The sequence below is a fragment of the Amblyomma americanum genome, chromosome 6 (assembly GCF_052857255.1).
Source record: "Amblyomma americanum isolate KBUSLIRL-KWMA chromosome 6, ASM5285725v1, whole genome shotgun sequence".
NCBI lineage: Eukaryota > Metazoa > Arthropoda > Arachnida > Ixodida > Ixodidae > Amblyomma > Amblyomma americanum.
Genome location: NC_135502.1, coordinates 37079882 through 37100685, shown reverse-complemented (window position 1 = coordinate 37100685; position 20804 = coordinate 37079882). Strand labels below are relative to the sequence as shown.

At 47.7% G+C, this 20804-nt stretch overlaps 1 protein-coding gene across 1 annotated transcript in view; it reads left to right on the top strand.

The window, feature by feature from the left end:
• The window catches only part of LOC144094655 (alkylglycerol monooxygenase-like), a 45260-nt gene that overhangs the window by 23271 nt on the left and 1185 nt on the right, over positions 1 to 20804 (top strand). Inside the window, exons 2-9 of the mRNA XM_077628578.1 lie at positions 2337 to 2467; positions 3298 to 3449; positions 4601 to 4704; positions 5030 to 5192; positions 13878 to 14023; positions 16206 to 16340; positions 19321 to 19437; positions 20467 to 20549. Coding sequence (XP_077484704.1) covers positions 2337 to 2467; positions 3298 to 3449; positions 4601 to 4704; positions 5030 to 5192; positions 13878 to 14023; positions 16206 to 16340; positions 19321 to 19437; positions 20467 to 20549 — 1031 coding nt within the window. The remainder of the gene's footprint in view (positions 1 to 2336; positions 2468 to 3297; positions 3450 to 4600; positions 4705 to 5029; positions 5193 to 13877; positions 14024 to 16205; positions 16341 to 19320; positions 19438 to 20466; positions 20550 to 20804) is intronic.

The following is a 20804-nucleotide window of genomic DNA, read 5'->3' as shown; positions in this document are numbered from 1 at the left end:
ATTCGCAATTGTTCATTAAAAGTAGACGCTGTACAGGAAGATATCACCCTTAGCCATGTACCATGAAACACTGATGGGCCTTATCATATCGAATACCGCTTGGCAGCTGTTTCAGGTTTCAGTGTGTAGTGCAGCTGGAAATCACTCTTAACACTAAATTGTCAGGTATCAAGGAAAACGTGCGGAACCAATTTCTGAGGCGTACTACAAGATTAAGGCGCGTGCATTATTATTACAAGGGATATCCACACGCAGTATCACTTCGCGAAGTTCGATAGGCTACTATAAGATGGCAGCTGACAGGGTGGTGTGTGGATATATCTGTAAAATCTGTCATTCGTTAGTGTCCTTTCCTTACTGCACATATTGTCTTCATTGTTACATCAATATATATCAGATCTGAAATAACCTAGAAGTAAACTCGACACAGGATGGATCTAAAGGTGCATCAAGGACACTCAAGATCATAAGCATAAAAACTGAGCTCCTCCCTAAGATTTCAGTATTAACACTGCCACAGATAAACTATCGATTTCAGTATTTTGGCCACTTTATCCAATGTTCCTTGTTTGATTAAGGGGCAGGCTAATTCCGGATGAGACGTGCGTACGTGCAAGTACATTATTCGCTGCTAGTTCGGTAGTACATGGGGTATGAAACATTTGACGCACCAAATGAGCGTCTTACAAGCGTGCGCTGTCAGCGGCAATTTCAGTTTGTTTTTACGAATAATGAAAAAGAACCAAAACACAACTGGCAGTGGCCCGGCTCGCCGCTTGTCGTCAATGGTCTGGAGCCCACAAAACTATCTATATGGGGTTCATGCTCGAAGTGCAGAAAGTTGCAGTGCGGCAAGTTGAGCCCGACTTCCAAGATTGAGCCCAGTGCTGCTTGCCCGTTATGAAAAGATGCTGCGAAAGAAACCGATAATCGTAGGTTCCTCCCTTACACGCATTTGCCGAGGACTATCTTTGTAACACGAGCTTGAAATGCGCTATTATCGCAGCTGTCACGGGAGTTGTTTGCGATGTGAAAGGCGAGTGTGAGCACAAGAACTGCACAAGATTTCCATACCTTAGGACCCTTGTGGAATATTAGAGAGTAGGATAGAAGAAATCGTACCACAAGAACTGCCCAGAATAGACCGTCATAGGCCGGTGTAACGTCTTCCCAATCCGGCGGAGATTCGCGTTGATTGAATAACGCCCTTTATTAAAAGCCCGCACGTGCACATTGCTCGAATCATGTGTGCCGGCATGTGGCCCCACAGTTGTCACGGCGCCCGAGGTGGCAGCTAATTCGGTCGTCGCCGACCGCTGTAAAGCTTGGTGCTACGGCCTTCTGTCACAAATTCCAGCAACGAATCCTCCGGCGCCGGTAGTTACAGCACCAAGGAAATTTATGTTTTGTCACTGTGCAGACACGCACTGCGTAAATCTGCAGAATTTGTTTCCCGTTCGCAGTTTAAAAGCGAAGGCTTACTACTCCAGCCAGCGAGCCATTTCGGCTCGTCGCGCACTTCAGCCGTATGCGCGTGGCCCGAGCTTGAGCCGGCGTTGCCTAGCAACACCGCAGCCGCGCTCCAACAGATGGCGCCGCCGTCGACGCCGCTGCCGTCGCTGCTCGCTGCTCGCTCCACCAGATGTGCTCCGCTGGGGTAGAGGGAGAGGAGGTGTCGCCTCGCGGGGGGTATATGTATTGTCACGTGACGGCCAGCCGAAGTATGAGACGAGCTGACTGATAAAAATGAGATGGTTTGATGGCCGCTGGCCTAACGCGAGCGCTCCGTCTCTCCTTTTAATTTTCTTACAGGCGCCTCGATTATTATAACTTCTATTGCAGTGATAGCTACCTATACCATTCCCACTATATCTGCCACTACAACTGCTACTTCTACTGCCACAACGACAACTATTACTTTCACTACTACTTCTACACCCATGAAACTTTACTAGTAAGGACTAGGTCTCTTTTCTTAGACCTCACAAGACTACCTACCTACTTCTACTTTATTAACACTAGCATTACTACATCCAGTACACAAGATAACCTCTTCAGTACTGCTACTGCTTCAACTACTAGTACCACGCTCAGATAAACGTTACTTTTTCGGCGACCTTAACGTGTTTTGCATTTCACAGGCACCGACGTCCTCTAGCGTCCTGTGCATGAGGTAACAATGCACGCGTACTGTGGCCCCTCCTTTCATCAGAGTGCGCTCATAAGTTGTAATAAAGGCCAGTCAAGCATGATTGAGAAATATGCCTTTGTCACCTTCAGAGAATTTCTCCAACTAACCGACTACCAAACTTTTCTCCCCTGTGTGTGATTTGCAGGCCGTCCCCCTCTTCGCAGCGTTCCTGGTGAGTGAGCTGATCTTCAACATTGTGCACAAGCACAATGACCGCTACCAGCTCGACGATGGCATCACCTCCATAGCGCAAGGACTTATTGAGGAGCTGTTCCGGTGAGCGTATAATGATTGTATGGAAATGTGCGTTTTCGTGCGAACCCAGATACAATCATAGAAGATCGTTTGCAAAGCGCAGCTCACTGTCCTATTAACCGTGTGTGATAAAAGCACTGTGCACGCTTCTCGCTCCTAGAGACCTTGCACCATGCATCTAAGGCCCGGTTATGAAGGCCTCTCAGCCGCGCCAGTTAATGCGGCACTTAATTTAATGAAGCCTGACTATGAGGAACCACGTTGCGCATTCAAAAGAGGCGAACACAGGAAAAGGCAAAGGAGACGCAAAGAGCGCTCTTTCCGTCTCCTTGGCCTTTTACTGTGCTTGTGTCTTTTGAATGCGCAACGTGGTTCTTCAAAGCAATGCACCAACTAGCCCAACAAGAAGTTCTTCTAAATAAAGGCTTGGCTAATACGGGTAAAAATGCGGCTACATTTGCTACGATACAAGCTGCCTGAGCAGACTTCCATAGGTCGAGGCTTGTAGTATCTCCCCAAAACACTGTTATATTCACTGATGAAATATGCCACATTTCCTAAGATACAGCGACCAGCTCGAACATGCAGGACTCAATTCTCTTACCGCTCGCTGTTGCCATTCATGTCACAGGTGTCGCCATGTTGAATTACTTCTTTGTTTTGCGCAGCGGATTCCCCAAACAAGCATATTTATTTCATATGTATTTCCACTTCTTTATTTCAAGCGTGAGCCGTTTAGCAGGCAATAGTATGGGCCTTTATGGCCTCTTGGATTCTGCGAGTAGTGTTGTCGTTTAATAGCGACAAAAGCAGGCGGCAACTGAAACAGCCCGAATCCCTCTTTCATGCAGCCTGCTCACAGAAGGCGCCCTCATTGGCTGCTACATCTACGTGTACGACAACTTCAGGACTGCGACGCTACCGTGGAATTCCACGGCAACGTGGATATTCGCCATGTTGGCCATCGACTTCGCCTACTACTGGGTGCATCGATGGTGTCATGGCAAGCACGTCATTTTTCTACTTCCATCTGCATATGTACATACACCCTTAATGTAGTAGTGAGCAAGAACGGCAACTCGGCGTGGTGGAAACTGCGAAGACAGAACACTGTACCGCCACCTGTTTTTTTTTCCCTCCCGTTCATCTACAATTCTTTGGAGAGATGTCCCTGTTCAACTATTTCTTTTTTTTTCGGTATCGCAGAGGGGCGATTTATGCGACAGCGTTTCTAAAGCGTTTCTCGCTGTCGAAGTAGGGGTGCTTTTCTGAAACTTAAGAGGCAGGAAATAACCGAAACACTTATGTGAAGAAGGAGAATAACTCATTTAAATTTGTACTCGTGAAGACCGTGTTTGGAAGCGCACAACCACCGATTTGAGGGCATGGGAATTGAGTGCAGAGTCTAGCAAGGGCTCTCCTGCCTTCTTTGGAAGTTAACCTTTTTTCAGACGTCGGCAATGCAGTAATTACGAGATTAATTATGTGCCTTTTATACAGTTAAATTAGAGCTCAAACAAACAGAAAGCGCATGATCATAACAACAATAAAATTATCGGTGCCTTGTTATCTAAAAATTCAACATCCATCTTAATTCAATACATAAACTTTGAGCAAGTGTCAAGTTTCTGCGTACTTTGTGGAACTCCTAGCTTGTGCTAGAAGGGAATTACACCTTGCCTTCGGTCGTGTCGACTTTTCACTGAATTTGAAATCGTGGTCTGGTTTGTTCCTTTGTTGTCCGTTGGTTTATTATCAGGCTACGAGGCTGTGAACTGAAGAAAGTATAGCCATTAGTGCATTGGATCACGAAAACGCCATTGAACATGAAAGACGCGGACAGCGTCCCCTGTGATTGGGGCCCTCTCAAAAGTATAGAAAAACAAGGCTGGAGAGAGCCCGTGGATATGCCTTCAGAATAAAAGCATAAGCGACGCAATGAGTACCAAAAATGCGCCACGGCTTATCAAGGTTGTGGTGGTCGCTGCTCCAAGCACAGCTGAGAAAAAAATTCGAGCAGAGACAAGGGGGCGGCTGGGGTGGGGGGGGGGGGGGGGGGGGCAAAATTGTAAACAACAAGATGGGGGTACAAATCGCGTGTTATCTCTTTTCGTAATTAATCACTGATATTTCTCTGATTTATTTTGATCCCAGAGACCAACCTAGGATGGGCAGGCCACCAGGCTCACCATAGCTCGGAGTTCTTCAACCTGATGACAGCCATGCGCCAGTCGGTCCTGCAGGCTTTCTACGAACCAGTAAGCTAGCTGCTTATTTCATACAGTGCAAAAGTTATTGTTGACGTGCTCTCAGGGAAATGAAATAACGTGCTCCCAGAGAAGCCGTAGACGAAAGATACGCACCCGTGAACATGCATATTTACGCCTTTTAAATAAAGTGCTTTGGGTCCTTCGAGCTCCTCCTTGGTAATATAATGGATATTATCATTCTATATTTAGTAGGTTGCTCAGCACATTCTGAGCGTTGCTCTGAGAATCTGTAGCACTCTGTTTAGTTTCCGATTAGAGGAGCGCTGGTATTGCGTCCATTCACTAATTTAATTTCCGCACTAACTTTTTGCAGCTGCTGTACGTGCCTCTGGCGCTTGTGGTATCTCCGAGCATGTGCATGGTGCATCGGCATTTCAACCGCCTCTACCAGTTTTTTCTGCACACCGAAGTTATCCGGAATCTGGGACCACTTGAGCTGGTGTTCAACACACCCAGCCACCATCGAGTGCACCACGGTATTGCATTACAGCACGCTACAGTCTTTGACAAGTGCGAGGAATAGGCCTTTTGAATGGGAGGGCGCTGGTTTTTTGAATATCGGTTTCTGAGCTCGGAACATTTTGGTATGTTTTCTTCGTATGCACGGGTGTCGATTATATCCACTTCTAACGTACTCACGCTTGTGTGCTCTCACCTGTCCTCATTTGCCCGCACGTCTGCGAGTCAGCTCGCTCTTTTGCTTGGTTTCTCACTAATTTTTCCTCACTCACTCGCTAAGTTAATTTTTCACTCACTCACTCATTCAATTACTCCCTCATTCATTCAATAACTCACTCACTCTCACTCACTCATTCTCACTCACTCACTCACTTCACTCACTCATTTACACTCACTCGCTCACTCACTCTCACTCACTCACATTCACTCACTCACATTCACTCACTCAAGCACTCACTCACTCACTTACTTCACTCACTTCCCTCACTCACTCCCTCATTTACACTCGCTCACTCACTCACTCTCACTCACTCACTCACACTCACTCACTCAAGCACTCACTCACTCACTCACTCATTTACACTCACTCACTCACACTCACTCACTCAAGCACTCACTCATTTACACTCACTCGCTCACTACTCACTCACTCAAGCACTCGCTCACTCACTCTAACTCACTCACACTCACTCACTTCACTCACTCGCTCACTCACTCACTCACTCACTCACTCACTCACTCACTCACTCACTCACCCACTCACTCACTCTTTCTCACTCACTCACTGCAAGCATAAGCAGCACTCACATGCGTACACGTAGCGCGTTTTCTTTCCGGGACAGAAGAATGCGGGGCACGCAAGAAACGACTTGGACGTATCGCTTCGGCATCAGCTGACACCACTCAGTGAAGTTGGAAACTGGACGCGCTTGCTCTGTCACGTGATTCTGAGGCCTTCGTGTCTAGGTTGCTGCTCACTCGCTTTTTCTGTGTTGTTTCGCGCAAACATGCGTGTGGAAGAAGAAGGTAAGAATAAATTAAAAACAATGAACAAAAGCGTCCACGCATTGGTGACGGCTGGTGGTCTTACGTCTGTGTTTGGTTTTCTCGTTTCATGTTAATGCGTGTCTAGTAAAAAATTTATCGAGTATGTTATTACAGCATTACAAAATTCAGATAAGAAGAGCTGCTTGCAATCCAGAGCTAATCAGCTTTCTGTGCCACTGACTCTTGATATCGTTTAATTTAATGTTACATAGAGACATCGGCGGGATTTATTTACGCTCGAACCTATGGGTCCGAGTCTTATTTCGATCCCACAAAAGCGATTAATAGGGTAACGGGTTGCTGCGTGCGAAGGAATAAGATCGACAATGAGGCACATCGTTGCGGAGGCCCCTTGGTTAATATTTGTACAGCCTGATGTTCTTTAAAGTGCAACGAAACATCTCTGCGTGATTGTTCTTTAATTTCACCATCATCAAAATGTCGCCATCTCGATCGGGAACCAGGATGGAAACTTGTTCTCAGGAACCATAGCCACTGATCCACAGCGCCGGGTGATGGCAGGGCTAAATGTTTACATTTTGGTGAGTAGGCTAAGGGTCAAACTGCCTCATCCCTTGGAAAGACGTATATGAAAATACTGACTTGAATTTCTGAAAGAGCTGTCTAATTCTACTGTTCACAGAACTTAGCACACATTGTGCTAGCTTTAAAGTGTGCCTTTCGAATGAAATGCACTGCGGATATGCAGGACACGCCCCTGATTGCCCTTGCTTAAAGTCAGTGCGAAACCTTCAGAAAAGGACGCATTGCCAAGCAGCATATTTTCTCAGGCGCCCGGCACACAGAGACACAAAGCTTGTGATCGCATGAAACCGCTGTAAATTTTTTGTTTCCCAGTATCAGCGTACACGTGCAGCGGCGTGCTAATGAGGGAGCCAAAAGAATTAACATCAGTAAGCTGACGCTAATCAGTAAAACCCTAGCGGTACTTCCGGAAACTTTGATATGTTAAGAAACTTGGGGCAAGGGAGAGGACGCGCCTTCTTAAGGTGTACGCGTACAAATGATCATTGGCCTGCAGATCAAGGGTCACGTGACTTCACACTTCAGCTCCGTGGGGTCCGCGTCTGGTCATGTGTGGAAGCGGGCACTGAACCTTTGACCACCGTGCTACACTGATCAACACGGCAGCCAAAAGACCGCGTGTCAGGCGCTAACTTCATGGACCGGAAAAGGGACGTAATGTGACGCCCTGTCCGCTGTCCAGGGGTCCGTCATGTGAATCCACCTTTACTTTGCTACGGTTTGAGTATCATCTTCATCTGCCGAGGTGTATTCATTGCCTGAAAAATGCGTCTCCCAATGAGCTCCAGACTTTCCTGTCTTGCACCAGCTGGGGCTCCATTACCCGAGCCAGTTCCCCAAGTCTGACACTGCCGTGTGATTATCGGCCGTCGCTGTATGCGTTTACCTTCTCTTGACACCCGCTCTAGCATTCTCTATTAGACTATTCCTACTTCGAGCCGTTGATCAATTGGCTTTCGCCCTGCCATATATATTACTACAGGAGTTAACTCAGCAGCAGGCGTGACGGGTCGCAGTCAGGGAGCGCACACAAAAAAAGTCACCTCAGCCCTAGCTGCAACGCTTTCATCGTCATCGACACCGGCGCAACAGTACAGCGTCCTCCTTGTCTCGCGACTACGTTCCGCAACACTACACCCCCCCCCCCCCGCCCCCCCTCGCCCCTGCGCTCCGAGGGAGAAGCACAGGCCCTGTGAGTCCTAAGCTGGAGAGTTGGACTGGTAGGGCTTAAGACGGGCGACGTGCACGAGTTCTGTGGATGGGGACACGGGAGTAGATTTGGGGTGCAGGGGCGTGATTTCGTACGTCACGTTGCTCAGTTGCCTCAAGACTCAGTAAGGACCCACGTGAGGAAGCAGTAGTTTCTCGCAGAGGCCCACACGGCGCGCAGGAAGTCAGAGGAGGACTAGGAAGCGAAGAGGGTAGTGGGCGTCACGGTGTTGAAGGTCGTAGCGATGTTTTTGAGCGGTCTGAGAAGCGTTGAGACGATCCCGAGCAATTTGGCAGGCGGCGTCAGCACGGGGAAAGGCGTCGCAAGCATAACTACTCGTAGGAGCGTCATGAGGTAGTAGGCTGCCGAAAGGGAGCAAAGCGTCGCGGCCAAAGAGTAAATAAAAGGGAGAGCATCCGGTGGTATCGTTGCGTGAGGAATTGTAGGCGAACGTCACGAAGGGTAAACTGACGTCCCAGTCACGATGGTGGTCTGAAACATACATAGACAGCATGTCTGTCAGCGTGCGGTTAAGGCGCTCTTAAGGCTGTTAGTTTGGGGTTGGTAGGCCGTCGTGAACTTGTGACGGGTGGGGCATGAACCTAGAAGGCCGTGAACCACTTTACAAGGGAAGTAGCGGCCTCGATCCTGCAAGCAGTTGATGAGAAGCGCTATGAAGCAGGACGACGTCATGGAGGGAAAAGTCGGCGGCATCGGATGCACAGCTGGTCGGGATAGCGCGCGTTACAGCGTACCGGGTAGTGCAATCGGTCGCGACGCAATTCACTTGTTCCCGGAAGTTGATGTTGGAAAATGCCCAAGCAGGTCGAGACCATCACGGAAAAATGGGGCAGGCGTAATGTCGATGGGCTGAAGCTGGTTTCTAGGCGGAAGCGGGAGCCTTTTCCTGCGCTGACATTGCTCGCAAGCAGCAACATAGTCGCGGACAGAGCGTAAAGGCCAGACCAGAAGAACCGCCTTAGCACGCGGTCGCACGTGCGCGACACACCGAGGTGTCCTGCCGTAGGGGCGTCACGAAGTTGGGCATCTACAGTGGAGCGAAGATGGGTCGGGACGACGAGCAAGAGGCCGGTGCCATCGGGGTGAATATTACGACGGTACAGAGTATCGTAATGCAGCACGAACAGGTTGAGAGAGGGATCGGAAGGGGCGCTGCGGAGGCGTCCAATGATGGGGCGCAGAGTTGGATCAAGGCGCTGATCGTAGCCTATGTGAAGAAAGTCCGACACGCACAAAACGCAATCGTCGATATCGCTGTTGTGGGAATCCGGAAGATCGAGGGCGTGGTGGGACAAGCAGTCAGCGTCTTGGTGCAGTCGGCCGGATTTGTAAACGACAGTAAAGGTATATTCTTGCAAGCGCAAGAGCCAGCGACCCAGACGACGTTCAGGGTCTTTGAGCGAGGACAGCCAACACAAGGCATGATGGAGTAGTTACGCTCTAAGGGATACTGTAGAAGGTGGTTTGTTTAGGCAATGACACGGTAGTGCTCCGGCTGCCGCTGCGCAAGGATGGCGCCAATACCATGGCCAATGGTGTCTGTGCGAAGTTCCGTAGGCGCACAAGGGTAGAAATGGGCCAGCACAGGTGGAGCTGTAACAAGGGATGTGAAGGCGCGTGCCTGGTCCCAAGAAAAATGCACGTCCTTCTTCAGGAGGGTGGTAAGGGGAGAAGCCATGCCTGCGAACTTCTGGATGAACCGGCGGAAATACGAGCAGAGCCCTAGGAAAATACGCACGTTGCTTGAGGAACGTGGGGTGGAGAACTCGCGGACTACACGAACTTTGTCAGCGTCGGGCTTGACACCAGGAACATCAACCAAGTGTGTACGAGGAAGCTGCACTTCATAGCGTTCAGTTGGAGACCTGCACGACGCAAAAATACGCTAGTCGTCCTGGTTCATTCATATAATATAGCGACTGCTCCGGTGAGGCGGTGACCCCGGTTCGAACCTCGGACCAGCAAGAATTTTTCTTCAGCTGCGAAGTTTCTGTGGAAGCTATATGGCTTTCTTTTGGGGCCATTTGGCCGCGCTTGGGTGGATGCCAATGATTAATTACTCTTAGCGTTGTGCGTGTGTGTGTTATGCCTTTTTTCCTTCTCTCTTCCTCCTTTTAGTCCCCTAACCCTCTTCCCCAGTGCAGGGTAGCCAACCGGAACCCCTCTCTGGTTAACATCCCTGCCTTTCGCTCCTCCTCTTTATATATCTATCTCTATCTATCTACTGCAGGGCAAGTAGTTACCGCGGATCCGAATCACGAGAGCGAAATAAATGGAAGAATAGCAATGGGGGGGGGGGGGGGGGGGGGAGTGCATTTGGCAGGTTCCCTCAGATTATGAATGGCAGTTTACCAATATACCTCTAGAGAAAAGTATATAATAGCTGTATCTTACCGATAGTACCTATGGGGCAGGAACGTGGAGGATAACGAAGAAGGTTCAACTTAAATTGAGAATCAGGCAGCGAGATATGGAAAGGAAAATCATAGATGCAACGTTAAAATACAGGAAGAGGACAGAGTGGGTCAGGGAACAAACGCAGGTCAATGACATCTATAGTCGAAATCAAGAGGAAGAAATGGGCTAGGGCAGGGCATGCAGTCCAAAGGCAAGATAACCGATAGTCCTTAGCAGTAAAAGAATGGATTCCAAGGGGGTGGTGGAAAGTTAGGTGGGCGGATGAGATTAAGAAGCTTTAGGGCATGGCGTGGCCCCCGCTAGCACAGGGCCGGGTTAATTGGAGAGGTATGGGGGAGGCCTTTGCCCTGCGGTTCGCGTAATCAGTCTGATGATGATGATTGTATTAGACCTGCTGTCGTCACCTCTGCGATTGCGTGTTCTGTCTATGTGCATTTCTTCTTAACTGCAGATAATATGTTCTCGACTGAAGTCTGCTCTCTGATCAACCCTGCCTTATTTTTCTGCCTGGTTGCTATGTCTGACATTCGTATTTCCTTCGCTCACTGCACCGCACTTTGTCTTAAATACAGCATTGTGTGTCACTTTCATCTTCATCTGTGCGCATTCATCATCTCTGCTCTTCGTTGCCCAGCGCCTCTCCTGCGGGTGGAAATAGAGCCAGTCCTCTCGGTTGTTTCTCCGCCTCACAATATGCATACTTATGTTGGCCACCGAGTTACACACACTGCTGCGCACGATCAGGCGCCCGATTAGCACAACTGGACACCGGATCGACCACTTTACTACAGTGTTTGGCTGTTAGGGGAGGTTCTTCCATCCGCGGTAACTCTGGTTCTTTCCGTGCATTTGTCGTGTTCATTCAGCACGGCTTGTTCAAGCTTCAGGTTATTGCAATGGGACGAGGGCACTCTGTGCGATAACACGTATGTCCGAATGTTGTTCTTTGTAATGCGATCCACGCAGGGACGACTCATGTGATTTTTGGAACTAGGTAGGGAGGATGGCAATTCAACTATCATTGCCACTTCTGTCTAATTCAATTTTACTAGAGAGATTTAGCATAGCATTACCCAGAATCTGCTACCTCAAACCATTTCCTCGAGGTGCCAGCTGCGCATGCGCAGATGGCCCCAGGGCCACGTACCTGCCACTGCACAAGAGCCTGTGTGTTCGCGGAAGCGGGTCACGGCGGCGTGTCGTGGATCGCGCTTTTCTAAATCTCTCTAATGACACCAAAGTGAACATCTTACACTGAAATGCGTGAGGGCCAGCCAGAATTGGAAACACTCTTGTTTGCCTATCTGTGCAATTTTAATTTAAAGATGTTGAAATCTGGGACAGCGCGGGGAGTATCTATCTGCCTTGCACGAAAAAAGATACGCTTTGCTGACTTCGACTGTCTCACTTATACCACTGAAGGACGTTAAAAAGCTGAGATTTCTTGCGCCAGTGGTCGTACGGTAGTACTGATAGTTCATGCAACGCCATTCGAAGCTGTGCTGCGTTATCTTATTCTTGTTGTCAGTGCTGTTGCAGCAGGTGCCAGAAGTTTGTAGTTTAGTTCGAGATTTGAGGATATGAATCTGAGAAAAAAACTTGATTTCGGAAAGGTTGATTTCCAGGTCCTTCAGATTGAGAAGTTCCACAAGTTTCGGCTTCATTTCATTTCAGCGTTTCGTGCCGCCCAGTCAATATGACAGTCCACCAACCAATCCGAACCAGGCACCGCGTCCTTTTCCTGACCTCACTTTTTTGAGGTACACATAATTTGGCGGAGGAAGCGTAGCCAAGTCGCGCGCGACGTCCGGCCTGGCGTAGGGCAACCCATCTGTGCCGGGGCGCGGAAGACATCGCGTGGGCCGCGACCAGCCGCCCCCCCCCCCCCCCCTCTCAAGCATTTGCACGCCCCTGCTCCGAGTACTCCTATCATGCGCGACGCAGCATCCCACATTCATTTCCATATTCTGTATTTGTATATAGTGTATATATTAACCCTATACCCATAACCTTTCTCACTATCGCTCCCCCGTTTATTTCCCTCTCCCAGTCCTCTCCCTCTCCTTTTATTCCCGCTAGTCGCAGCTCAGATGATTCAGGTTCCGATGGCAGATGCCGCTGCTACCAACATATTTTCCTTCCATTGTTATTTTATTAATAAATAGCCACTAACAGCAACGTAGTCGACGCTCTCTTGAAGACGATGAATGGAAGGCACACGGATAACAAGGAAGCTCAACTTTATACAAAAACTTCAACAATGGTATAGAAAATGCATGCACATCAAAGCGGCAAATTTCACAATCGACTATGAAAGATTACTCATCACTTATGACTCAGCTACCTCAGGAGACTGAGCCCTTAACTAATTGTCACTGAGCTCTCAGCTCGCACTTTGCAGCTTCCCATAAGCCGAGGCTCGCAAACTTCACTCGACGAAGCCTGACCAAAAACCGAGGAACACCCACTCTTTAGACCCGCGAATATGTCAGTATAGCGCGCGCGCAAACACTAATTGTCCGCCGCGCGCTAGCCTCCCCATCCGCCGTGTCGCCAGCCCGGAGGGGACGGAGAAGTGCGTGCTAGAATCCGCGGAGAAACACGAAGTTTGCAGGATACCTCGGTAACCGAGTGGCGCATAGGCAGTCGCCAGCGCAGACTGCGTGACGCTGCACTTCTCTCCTCGGATCTTCCGGAGTGTGTTGGAACTTTCCGTCACTTGGTCGCCATATTGCCGCATAGGCAATTTCGCCGGAAGGGGAGGGCCGTGTGCCGTGTGCCGGTTCGGGCAACAAGCAGCGGCCGCATTCGAAAACCTTCGAGAAAAATCTCTTTATGTGGCGGGCGCGCCGGAAGCTCGTGTCGCTAACTGAACCGACCTGTTGTAATTCAAATCGGGTAATTTGCAACCGTATAGACTGGATGCAGCGAAGGAATCTCCGGGCATCTCCAGTCCGGGGAAAAGTGTCCGCAGGAAAAGCTGGCCTGCGCTAATCTCTGAAAAATTTATAGGAGTAATAGTACGCTATTTGAACAAACTATGTTTTCTGTCATGCTTTTTGATTCCATACGACTGCAATCACTTCGCTATTTAGTAACTAAAATGTTCAGTTTATTTCTTGGAAGGTCGAAGATAGCAGCCATTTCGAGCTAAGCTCAGCTAAACAGTGGATATCATCCCCTGTAGCAGATTTCTGTGGGCATTTTCTTGCTTGAAATATGCTGCTTGTTACGTTTGAACTTATGGCACGTAAAATGATGGAATTTTAGTTGCCGGCCAGTAAAAATGGCTTCGAGAAATTAGGGCGTTGGAGCTGTCGGATACAATAATTTCCAGAATAAACGCTGGCATCGTCATTTGGATATTCATCGAAGGGCTGGAGTGATTTTTACATGTTTCTTATTGCTTACGCGGCTTTTGTTTCACTATTTTATCTTTTCTTTCTTTTCTCGTCGTCAGGAAGAGATCGATACTGCATAGACAAGAATTTCGGCGGCACATTGATCATCTGGGACCGTCTTTTCGGCACCTTCGCGGCCGAAGAGCTAAGGCCTGCTTATGGGCTGACACATTCTGTGAACACCTTCGATCCATGGACCCTGCAGGTACGTTGGGCCCGCCTTCTTCCCGTCTTGCTTTCTTCACGCAAGCTAATATTTTCTATTTGTTTTCTATTTCTATTTATTATTTATTTTCTATTTCTCCAGTGCCCCTCCAGGTTACCTAGGGCCCTTCGTTTTCTGCTAATATCAAAATCTCGCGCCATTTTCGTGCTCGTAACATCCGAGGTAAAACTTTGGTGATCTAAAATATGTCTTCACGCATAAACTCCCTTTTAACATCTCACTCAAAGAAACGCCTCACGTCCGGTTGTGGTCAAGCAGTGCCAGTTAAAACCCGGGGCTCACTAGGCAGGTTGGAAAAATTGTATGAAGTGCAATTTTTACGGCTGGCATTCGCTGCACTAAATGTGTGGTGTACTTCGATGACAGCTCTGACTTACAAAGAACATTTCCACATTAAGGAACGCGAGAGGCCCGAGTAGCTATGCACTGGTACTGCTACTCTATGAGTACAGGTAATTATAGTAGAAGCAGGTAAAATTTATCGCACACGTGAGAAAATACACGATAAGACAGCATATATTTCTTTGATGTAACTTAGTTTTTGGTGTGTGTGGCGTGCACGTGGAATTAGGTTACGTTTGAGAACAAAAGAGTCGTTACTTATTAATTGTTTGCGTTGTTGAAGCGACAAAAATGCCTAATTGTGGAACAGTTTCACAAACACCTTGATTTATACCCGATTATGTGCTGAAAATTCTGAAAAATGCAAGGCCAGAAAACGAAGGGTACAAAGCATATTGCGGTGCTTAATAGGATATGCACTCGCAACAAAAATTTCGCGGTCATCTAGGCTGGTTGCCATTCTGTGGCGAACATTGGAAGTATCCCGCCGTTACAAATGTATGCGACAGCTTTCGTTTTGCTTTGGCAACAAGAGTGGTTCAATTACAACTTGAAAACCACCTTACGTACAACTTGCTTCCCGACCTCCGACAACGTTATGCCAACGCATGAAGCCTACGCCATGTCGTCCAGCTCGTCTACTTCGTTCATTAAGACTGCATGCATAGTTACTGCTTTCTACTTGGGAGAAGGAAGAGGAAGAAGAGGAGGAAAGGCGAGGGGGTTAACCTATAGATGAAACCAGTTTGCTACCCTGCACTGGGGGAAAGGGATGAGAGGATATAAAGGTGAGGGAGAAACGGGAGTGAAACGAAAAAGCAGAAGGCGAAAAGGCATCGGCAAAGTCCACAGCCTGTCGTGCAGGCGCGACGCATCCGCAGGAGGGCCTGCTAGGCCCTCACCGCCGATGATCGCAGCGGCCGGTGCCCTTGAACTGCTTGGGAGAAAATTCCTCGATGACCTAGGCGTTTGTAATGTAACATTTAAACGCCCATTCTGATGAATGTACCATTATCCTGCTGCCTACTTCTGCTTACATTTAGTTATTTTCCTGCAGTTCACTCTAATAAACGTGGACGTGCCCTCACATATTACATGCGCCACGAAGAGTGAAGAACAGCCAGCTGTCACCTGTTCTTCAGAATGCTTGCTTGTGTAGAGGCGGTACAATAAGGACCCTTAGAGTGTTCTATATGCATGGATGCAGCTCTTAAACTTTTATTAACGCGAAATCATTCCCTGGCTCATCACCACGAAAGCCCGGCGTGACCCAAAAAGCGCGGACCTTACAAAACTCGCGATTGGTCGAAACAGTGTCATATTTTCAAAGGCGGGAAATGGTTTATGGGGGTTAAACGTCCCAAAGCGACTTATGCTATGAGGGACGCAGCAGTGAAGGGCTCCGGAAATTTCGACCACCTGGGGTTCTTTAACGTGCACTGACATCGCACAGTACACGGGCCTCTAGAATTTCGCCTTCATCGAAATTCGACCACCGCGGCCTGGATCGAACCCGCGTCTTTCGGGCCAGCAGCCGAGCGCCATAACCACTCAGCCACAGCGGCGGCTCAAAGGCGGGAAAATACGAAATGTTAACCAGTAATGGTCAATACTAGTGCTTACAACTGCACCAGCTACAAAGGAATAGAATGAAATTGGAAAAGATTTATAATAGAATTATAACGAAATGGCAGTCCAACTGGTATAGAACTGCAATGCTATTGCAATACTTGCACGTAAGTTCATCAAGTGCCTCCGGCATTTTGATGTTTATTATTTATATTAACATCACTCCCTTGATAATGTTTTCGGTTTTCAGATGGGCCACTTCATGTACATGTGCAAGCAGGTCATCAGCATTGAAGGCATTGGCAACAAGCTCTCCACCGTATTCAAAGGTCCCGGATGGCAACCCGGGAAGCCAAGATTAGGCGATCCAAACGATATCCCGGACGTAAGTCTGCGGAAGTTTATAACAGCACATTTGCACGATTTGCATTTTAAACTGCATTGTTTTTGTTTCGTAGCTGTTGGGGAAACGCTTTCGGCTGAGGCTTAACAGCAGTTTTCCAATAGAAATTTCTGCTCTGTTGAAAAGTCTTCTTACTGACGCGTGGTTTTGCTGGTGCATATTGCATTGAAAATACACAGCATTAGCATACCGTGCACCGTGTTATCAGTACCGTTGCCGGAATACCTGGAACCCGCCCACCACCGGTGAGCATGCGCTGATTGGTCCCCATGCTGCAGGCGCGCGCGCAGCTGCCGGGTACCTGGCGCCATCTGGCGCTGTCAAGGCGATTTGCGCATGCGCATTGGCTGCGCGCGGGCTCCCGGTACTCCAGTAGCGGTAACGGTGACATGGTACGCGGTACGCTACAGGTGTCTAACATCTCTAAAGACGCCGTCAATTAAGACGCACTGCTTTGAACTGTTCGTGTTTTATTTTTATTTTTGCCATGAAAGAGGCCTACGGGCTGAGCTCAAAACACCAATTCGCAGCTTAAATAACTAATTACAAGCGATTATGCACCGGCAATCTTGGTCTTGGGCTGCCACAGCGCTGAATGTGCACCTTGACTTCACGGTCGACCGGCCCAACCTGAAACGATATTGATGACGTCGGCGTCGTCACCGGCGAGCACTGGTAGTTCCAGTGAGCAACCACTGAGTTTGGTGGTGCCACAACAGTTGGAGCAAAATGCCCCAAACGATGTCGCTCGATGCAGGTGTAAATGCCCGAGCGGCTATTCGGACAACCACTCAGACATTAAATGGGCCGATGTAACGGGAGACAAGCACGCGATGAGCTGGTTAGAGGAGAAGACATAGATTGTGCATCCACTAGCTGATATTTACAGGATTTATCTTTGTTTTAAACTCCAACCCCCTCCTCTCCAGCTTACTTCCCTGTAAATCGATTCTTGTATGGAGCACCTGCAAAAAAAAAAGTTGGAAACTGGCCACGCATCGTGTTCCGGCGTTTTCCGGCCCTTTTCAAGCTCATCGGGGCCTCACACAAAATGCAACTGTCAGTCATCAATCTCCGAAGCATATGTTGCCTCTCGGCAAACAGCTGTTTACCGTATTTTGCTGTGCCATCATCATTACATTTACCGTATTTTGCTTGTACCATCATCATTACATTATGCGAAGGGGGGGGGGGGGGCAGCACCTAAAGTAAGACTTAAATAGATGGCCAAAACGGAAGCAGCACTCAATCAAAAGCACGCAGAAAAGTTGCAGTTCAACTGAAGAAGGCCTGTCATGTGATGAAAATGAAGACATGTCTGTCATCAAAATGAAGACATAGCAGCATTTTGTAGTGTAAGATGTTTGTATCAGGCCGTTCTTTGAATATAAATGGGATCACGTTCAATGACAACATATTCGGGAATCTAATTCACTCTTTTATCGTGGCTGGTAAAAAAAGATTAAAGACGTTACGTGATCCAAATAAGCGCTGGATGCTCATGGAGTTTGCACAAACGGGATGATGTGCGCACATGCGGTACTAGAAGTGACTCACGCAGATTTTGGAAGTGAGTGACAACTTTATTTCAAAAAGGGAAAGGGGGCAAGAGTTGGAGGGAGAGAGGTCCTATCCTGCAGGGCAGGTCTACACTAACCTCTGAGCCTAATCCAGGATCCTCTTCCTGAAGACAAGGATGCTGGGCTGCGCAGGGCAGCCTCCCACAGCTCCTTTGAATGAATATTGAGGGATTTGAAAAGTTGCGGAGAAAATATTGCGCCTGGTTGCTAGTGGGCTGATACCAAAAAGAGGACTTAATACTGCTGATGCTGTGGCGGTATTCATTACTTAAGGATATAAAAACGTGATTCTGGATGCATTTTTTTTTCAATAATTAATAAGCTTGGTGAAGGACCAAGTTGCTGATGCGTATTCAAGCTTCGTGCGGATGGAAGTTTCGTACGCAAGTTTCCGGATGGAAGGCGATAATAGTGAAAAATGCCCCTCTAATGAAGCCCAGTGTTCTTGAAGTTGTCAGCAGCGGGAGTTTTTGTGATATGCTCCTTTCATGTCAGGTTGTTTGCTGATTACGCCACCTATAGGTACTTATATGACACTACCTGTGATACGACAGACGAGTTTTAGTGAATGTGCATAAGAAATGCTGGAACGTTTACGTGAGACTTGCACGAATTTGCACTTAGTTGAATTCCATCATCCAATGTCAGGACCAATTTTCAATTCTACATCAGTCATTCTGGACTGTTTACTTGGTCGTATACGGAGAAGAAGGTGATCGTATAACACGCAGTCGTCGGCGAACAGACTGATGGACGATGATATGCCAGTGGGAAAAGGATTTATGAAGCTTTCGAAAAGCAGCGGCCCAAGTACAAAGTTCTTGGGGCACGCCCAAGATTACTTCTTAAGTGGCAGAATGATAGTTTTCGATGACTGTGTATTGAAAACGGTTCATGCGGAAGGAGTTATTCCAGGATAATGTCACTGGATGAATACCGAGGCATTAAAGCTGAGATATCACTCTTTGGGTTGACGCGACCTAATACTTCCGAGAAGTCTAGGAATATGACGTCTATTTAAATGATTATTCGAGGTTAAAGTGAAGGTGAGTATAATGAATTCAAAGAGTTGGGGTCGCGTATGAAAGGCCAGGGCGGAAGGAAAGGCGGATTTGCAAAAAAAAAAATCGTTATTATTGAGTTGGCTAGCGAGTTGGCAGTAAATCATGTGTTCCATGATCCTACAGGCGATGCCGAAAAATTGTGTTCTTCAGGTAAAAAAAGACCGAATGGTCTCGGAGGAGCTGGCTGCAGGACCCCATTGGTATTGGCCTCATTTATAACCATGCAAAACGGCTGTGCATTCGGCGCTGGTGTTCGGCGCTTGCAAGGGAAGAAATAAAAACTTATTCGCTGAAAACTTTTCGTTTCTCGTCATGCAGGTGTGCAGACCCGTGGAAACCTACACGCCAAAAACGTCAGTGCTGTGCAAGTCTTACGTAATGTTGCATATTGCACTGATACTCATCGGATTCGTGAAGCTGAAGGAATTGAGCCATGTAAGTTGATAAACTCTCATGCGTATTTCTTCAAAACACTATTCATAGAACAATCTGGGCTGAAGCAATAGCTGCTTATTCCGCGATTTTAACAGTACTCATAGAAATCTGGTTGATCACAACAATGATGCGGTATAGTTTATTAATGCGTAATCATTTTATGGCTATTTTTGCGGTTTCGTGTCGCCAGGAGCTTGTCATCACGATAACGTTCGAACAAATTCAGTTATAAGAAAAGGAATGGCCGCATTAGATAGAGCACCAAAAACTCTCGCAGGGGAAATTATGAGGTGCATGTGCGGTAATTAGTTAATTAATTAGAGCCAAAAATGTCCAAAAGGTAGGCGGGGCCGGAGAAAAAGTGGCGCCAAATTTGAAAAACCGGAAGTGTGAACTGAGCGAAGCATGGCGCCAAATTTCAAAACGAAGCATGGCGCCAAGTTTCAAAACATGAAATGGGCATCGATGGAACTTGATTAATTTAGGCAAAGAGGGGCGAGCAGACGTCAATGCTTACGCATTCCTCCAATGCGGGTGCCGTAGTGACCTCATAATTTTTTCTTGCATGAGCGGGAACGACACATGTAACTTGAGAGCAGTAGGAAATTAAGGTTCGCACTGCTCTGGTGATCTGCGATGGGCAGCGTGCCTGATAAATACGTGGCCTTTTATCCCGGCTCGTGTTATATCGTTTATCCGTGTGCGACCCGCCCTGGGAATATAGCTTCGCTTAACAGTGATTTGTTATTCTTTCTAACAGACCTCGCAGCAATATTTTTTTACAATCCACAAGATTATCACTGCACTAGAAAGTTATATAAGATATAGTTTTGTCCCTGCAAGAATCAGATTCCAAAATAAACCTTTTGGGACAGAGTCCAGCTGGGCAAGGTGCAAGATAAAAGTCTTAATCGCTCAAAAACTAAAATAATCACACTCGAGTAGTTTGTTTCTGCAGTGTTGAATCGTGTTCCGCTGTAAATTTAAGGCTGACATTACAACACGATTTTCACCCTTTGGACTTCGCAGGTAATCAGCATCGGCACATTGCTTTGCGGCAGCGCCTACATCTGCTTTTCATTTTCTGTAATGGCCGCATTTCTGGACAAGCGGTGAGTCTGGGAACTTTACGGGGTGGAATTTGTTATAATCGCTGGCGTCGCGTTGTTAAAGGATTTTGTTCTATACCCAAAAAACGAACACACGGGTATGGTTGCTTGGGGGCCTTGTTGGGCCGGCGCAGAAATCAAGGAGCAGAAAAATTATACACAGAAAGGGGAATGAAAACTTTCTTGAAGAGGTACCTCGAATTTTCAAGAAAAGGAAAAAAAGCGATCGATTCCGTCAAAAGCTTTTTGCGCATGCTT